General features: G+C 47.8%; 1 protein-coding gene across 1 annotated transcript in view; it reads right to left on the bottom strand.

The window, feature by feature from the left end:
- LOC131214100 (E3 ubiquitin-protein ligase Ubr3) overlaps positions 1-6,000 on the bottom strand; it is a 59,904-nt gene that overhangs the window by 3,340 nt on the left and 50,564 nt on the right. The window contains exons 5-6 of the mRNA XM_058208463.1: positions 4,146-5,049; positions 153-4,031 (exon numbers count right to left, since the gene is read on the bottom strand). Coding sequence (XP_058064446.1) covers positions 153-4,031; positions 4,146-5,049 — 4,783 coding nt within the window. The remainder of the gene's footprint in view (positions 1-152; positions 4,032-4,145; positions 5,050-6,000) is intronic.

The following is a 6,000-nucleotide window of genomic DNA, read 5'->3' as shown; positions in this document are numbered from 1 at the left end:
ATCATTATCATTATCATTATCATTATCATTATCATTATCATTATCATTAACGTTAACATTATCATCACTAGTAAAAGTGATAATGTCTTTTACTGGAACAATAGCCATCATAAGCGAAGAAGCAGTGTTAAAAGAGGATGACATAGATCCACGTTGTAAACTTGTTGAAAATGTCGGTGATGAACTGCTAAAATCACAAACATCGTTTGAGCTGCTTTTGTTGTTAGTCCCGGACGTTGTTGCTTCCTTGTCCACACCGTAGCCGAGTTGGATGCCTGCTAGGCGCGACCACGAGTGCCATGGCCAGTCGTCACCTAGTTTAAATCGGATTGGCCAATCATCGTTGATCATCCAGCGAACGTGCAGCGACAAGACATGTAGTAATGGTACTATACAGTCACGCTTGGGTTTGAACCTAATGTTCTCCTTGCTGCAAAGAGAACCGCCTCGCTGGATGATTTCAGCCTCAAGGTTAGTACGAGCGATAGAGACGACGAACGAGAACAAACTGTGCCGTGTTACCGGAAACTTCTTAATATTGCGCTGCGTACAGGCGGTGATATTGCCCATAGCACGACCCATCGCCTCGCAAAACTTGCTCGCAATCGTTGCACGCTTGTTTTCCTGAAATAGACGGATTAAATCAAGCACGAGCGTCGCGTGAGTTGGTGTCGGTGTACGGATCAGTGTGGCCGGCCGGTCTAGGGCTGGACTGAGAGGTAAAACAGAGTTTGCAAGTTGGCGACACACTGGACAGAAGAATTCGCCCATTTCCACGTTCAAGTTGTTAGGGCTACGTGGTGTGTGTAGTGATTTTAGGTACGAGTCTTGGCAAGATAGGTGCACATGGTGACCGCACGATTGAATGTATACCCCACCCTCCCAACCGACGTTGTGCGACAAAAACCATGACGTTTGGCCGAACTTCCACTGCAGCAAGTCGACACGCTTACTAAACTCGCCTGCCAAAGTAACATTTCTTTGAAGCTTGACACTATCTTCTGAGCAGAGTGGCAGAACAAAACGATCGTTCGTGTTCCGCCGGTGCCCCATTACGCTAGTTGTTTCCACCAGTACCACTAGTCCGATCGGATTCGACTCCGTGCTCGGGCCGGATGTGTTACAGATTATGCAGTCGTACTCCGTTTCGCGCAGTAGTTGAGCTTGCCGCTGTAGCTCGGCCTCCGCCGCTTCCACCTCATCCACATCCTCTTCCTCTTCGTCTTCAAAGCAATCCATACTTGACGGATCGCCTCCCATCGATGTCATTGCTAGTAACATGAAACGCTTTTGGCGATTAGCAAATTCTTCCATCATTTTCTTCTGGCGCTCTTTCGCTCGCTTTGTTCTTTCCTCTTTCTCCCTAGCCTCACGTGCCTTTTGCTCTGCTTGGCGCTCTCTTTGGTTTGGCCACAACTCCCTCCGAACCTCATCGATACGCGCTGCACAGCTTGCATCAAGTGCAGCGATTTTTCGTAATAGACTTCCAATGAAAAACGGCCCGTCACCGATACGTGATTCATAGGCACGACCGGGCCAACCACCATCACGACACGGTGTTGATGTTCGGTCACTACAACTACCCAACTCACTTTGGTCCATTCGTTGCTGCTGTTGGATACTTTTTACGTCTCCAGTATTATCATTACTTGCTTTTCTGCTTCTGTCGTTTCCTTCGTTAGCACCGTGACCATCGGAATCTGCAATCCCAGACGAAGGCTCGTCTTCATCTAATTCCATCGCCTGACTATCACTAATCGTCGCCACGGATACCGCTATTTGTGGCTGCTGTTGCTCATCGCCCAAGTCAGTTTTCTTCTCTGTTTCATCGTCAAGCGAGAAGCTGTCAAGCGCTCCACTTAACTGGGAGTGTAGCTTCAGCAGCAGTGAGATGATTGATTCCTCCATCAATACAGTACCGTTATCGTTGGGACAATTTGCATCTAGTATATCACCATCGCTCGGGGTCATCTCCGACCCGATGTCTGATCTACCACGGTTTAAACTACGTGGTTTAAAGCGCATCCAGTGTTGCGGATGCCTTCTTAAATTACCAGGTTCCGAAATTCCACTTGTACCGCCAACGTCGCCTGAAACAGTTGTAGATGTTCCATGCGAATCGCTGATGGGGTGGTGATTGTAATGTTGAGGTGTCTGCTGTTGTAGCGATTCTGGGCTCTGCTGTGGCTGTTGAAGGGGCGGCTGTTGACTTCGAGAACCGGCTGCGTGATGGTGGTTGGTAATTGTATGATACAGTCGGTGATGGTGATGCATATGATGATAATAATGATGCTGGTGACGATCAGTTGGAGCCACGGCTGTCGTTGAGGAGATCGTTGCTGCGGTCATTGATGCAGATGGATAGTAGTTCTGCAATAGATTCTGCGGCGTTGCTGGTGCTGTTGGCCTAATCATGATCGAGCTGCCAGGAGCAGTAGCAATTGGTCTTCCACTATCCGTCACTACCTCATCACTATTAGCACCAGCCAGACCTGTCGAGCTCATGATTGCTCCTACTTCGATCCTATTAGTTACCGTGACAGGTTGGACACGATTGAATGGCAGAAGTATGCCATCACCACCATTATTGCTACTGTCGCTGCCCGTCGCTACGGTCTGTAACCTTTCGCTAACTGAACCGAAAACATTCGGCGAGGTGCGAGATCGAGGATATGCTATCTCTTGCCCAATCCTGGTTACTCCGTGGCCGCTATCACCACCATCCCCACCGGCATTTGAAGTTGTCGGTACAAGCTCATGCCTTATCACCAGCTCCATGCGGGTCGTTCCCTCCTCCCCCACGTTAAACTGGCGGACTTGAGTAGGATTCAAGTGAATGAGCGTGCCAGCCATGGGACTGGTACCAATTTCACCATCTTCACTATCTGCCTGGTGGTGCGGAGAGGGATGCAAAGGTGTTCGACGGTGGTGGAGATGGTGATGATGGTTCCGAAGATGCTGCTGCTGTCGAAGATGACTTTGAATGGCGTAATGACGATTGTTGCTATTGTTATTGTCGATTATGATGTGGCTATTGCTGTCGGCGCTACTCGTATTGTTGTTAGTGTACGAGGTGGTACTCCTTATCAGTGTCCCTTGAGAAGCAATAGAAGCTATGTTCGCATTAGTAACCGCTTCCTCCACGTCTTCAACAACGTTGTCCGTATGGTGGTTGTAGCGACCGTCATTGCCGACATCGCCCGCGATATCATCATTAATCGTTAGCTCTCGTGCCGCAGGACGTTCGACACGTACATCATCGTCCATTGCATCGCCATCCTCGTCCATTACGTGGTATAGCATGTTCTCTTTCCCTATCAAATCATCGTCGCGACGCCCCGGTATCCTTCGTCGTTCGTGCTGATCCGTAGATAAGTTTGGCCTACTATTCCCTGCGTTTCTTGTCATCCCTTGCTCATTTTCGTCTACCTCCACTTCATTACCATCATCGTCGTTGTCATCTTGTTCGACGAGCATATGGGAACTGGTAGAGGACACAAAGGTTGCATGGCGCACTGGAATAAGCAATCTATTATCGGTTATCGTTAGATCCCGTGTACATTGGACTTCGTCAACTCTTCCGATCTCTCGGGGCGGCACCAGTGTACTCGTACTAATCATTGTGCGGCATTCTTCTATGGTGTCGCTAGGGCCAACGTCGTCATGCCGCCCAAAATGAGTGCCCGACTCAACCATCGTTGACTGTTGATGCTCCCTAGAACTAGCATCAGTTTGAACGCAAGGGTAAGTGGACATAGCATCTGAAATACTCCCGATCATCATAAGTGTTTCGTCTTCTGATAGATCCCACTCAACGTCGCTATCGAATGCAGGTGATCCAGTGTCGCTCGGCTTGTGATAGGAAACAGGCGAGCGCCTAATGACGGGCAGTAGAGAGATGCGATTGACTGTCATTTTGAGGTTGTCACTTAGGCAATTGCTTGGATAGCAGCTGAGCAGATTCGGCACTGAACAGGCGTAAGTAGATATCGGAACTTCATTGACGTTAGTAGAGCGATTCTTAAGGCTTCCTTCACGGACCACACCTTCATTACACCCAGCAATACAGCTACTAGTAGCTCTATCGGTAGCACCAGGTAAAACGCTGTTCGTGGTGTTGCTGGAATCACCAATCGTGCATCCGCCACTCACATATGTCGCATCACCGACCGTCGATCGGCTAGTGGTAGCATCGCCTCCAACTGCCCCTGCTTTGCTGACGGCCATTTCGAGCAAAAATACAGCAAGAGCGAGCATATGCTCTGACACGTTGTGTGTGTGGACTGCTCGGTAGAAAATAGCTAGAATGGTGGCGTGAAAGATTCGCGAACAAAGTACCACCCCCGGATCGCTGTAGGCAGGCCCGCATGGACTTGGCAAGCGGAAGGGAGGCCAAAGATTACCACTTGCCGGCATCTTTCCTGTCTGCTTTACGTAAGCTCCGAATCGATCGAGTGAGTTCTGAAAATCACGCCGGTGAACGGCTCGTAGCAGTACATGCAGTGGGTCGTAGTACCGCTCCCAGACCTCCGGTACCGGCATGAACAAGCCCTGTTCGAGATTTTCAGAACCGACCAGCGGTGGTCGGTAAATCGACAACTGCTTCAGATAACGCTCGAAGTTGCGAGCATGCGCGTTGCCACTGCGTTCAGGCATCAGCTCCAACAGCTGGCTGTGAGTTTTGTCACCAGTCGCGAGAAGCGCTCCGATTTCTATGATGCACTGCGTTGTTTCGTCATTACCGAGGTTGACACGAGAGGTGATGAGCGTAGCGAAAAATGTTAGTAGCCCCTCGAGCATAGAGTCCTGCTCCATTTCGGGAGGTGTGCTCAGAAGACTCATGCCGATCCAGTCTTCAATTCCAAACATTGTGATGCACTCTCTGACAAACAGGTTCGGAGGCAACTGAGTTGAGCAGATTTGCAGGAAGAACAAGTCCATGTCGACCATCGAGTTGCAGAAATTTGCCTGTATGTACGTCATCGCCTGGCCTTTGATTTGCAGGCCGTTCCGCACCCACACACCAGACAAAATCTCATAGAAAAGGCTCTGAAAGATAGAGAAACATAGGTTAGATCTTGATTTGAAAGGTTGAATAATACGCAACTTGCAAATCACAAGAATTCACTTATATAGTGCACGAAAAATAAATCTATTGACATTCCAATGGGTGGCTTGGGCAATCTGTATCTCACGTACTATTAATTAATCTTATAATTCGAAAACTAAGTAACTTCTTCTTTGGCATTGATTTGGCAAGTGTATTCTTATCCGGGAATTACAACCACCGAGCGGTCTGGCTCTGCAACAGAGACTACGTTAATCTATGTTGATTTAAGATTTTTTTAAATATTGCTTTTACTCCATTGATTTCATTGTCGTAATTCCTTAGGTATTCAGGTGAAATTTTATACTATTCAACAACCATCCTTTTTTCGGAGTAGAGAAAAATCGACGATGAGCCAAGACACGTGCACAGTAAAACAGCTGTAAAAAATTAACTGATTACTCAAAATGGTCGAACTTTTCACCGTAAGCAACCTAACGCCATTATGAAAATCGCCAATGTAAAAAAACGAAAATCGGATGAGCGGGATCGGGCATGGGAATTTAATGTGTGAGAATTGTTTATAGATCATATATTGATTAGTCGTTTTTAGTTTTTTAAATCTGATAACAACTGAGCGGCCCGTATTTGTAGTCGTTTTTAGTTGTTGAATAGTATAAAAAATCGGATATACGTAGCCCAGGGAAATGCAAATGTCGCAAATTTTTGAACAGCTCTCGTACACGGGTACGGGTGTTACTTCGGCCATGACTTAGCGAATGCCAAAATGATCCAAAGTTGCGTGAGTTAACTCATGCCAGTTAACTCATGTCTGATCAGCTCGGCGACCAACGATAGACTGACTACCTGTCCTTCGGTGGATCTGCCTTCGATGGTGGACGGTCCTTCGATGGATCTGCTGGATCACAGGAACAGGTATAAATAGGAGCAAA

This window comes from Anopheles bellator (assembly GCF_943735745.2).
Source record: "Anopheles bellator chromosome X unlocalized genomic scaffold, idAnoBellAS_SP24_06.2 X_unloc_1, whole genome shotgun sequence".
In the NCBI taxonomy this organism is placed as follows: Eukaryota; Metazoa; Arthropoda; class Insecta; order Diptera; family Culicidae; genus Anopheles; species Anopheles bellator.
Note: the sequence above shows the minus strand (reverse complement) of the source record. Positions and strands in the feature narration are given on the sequence as shown.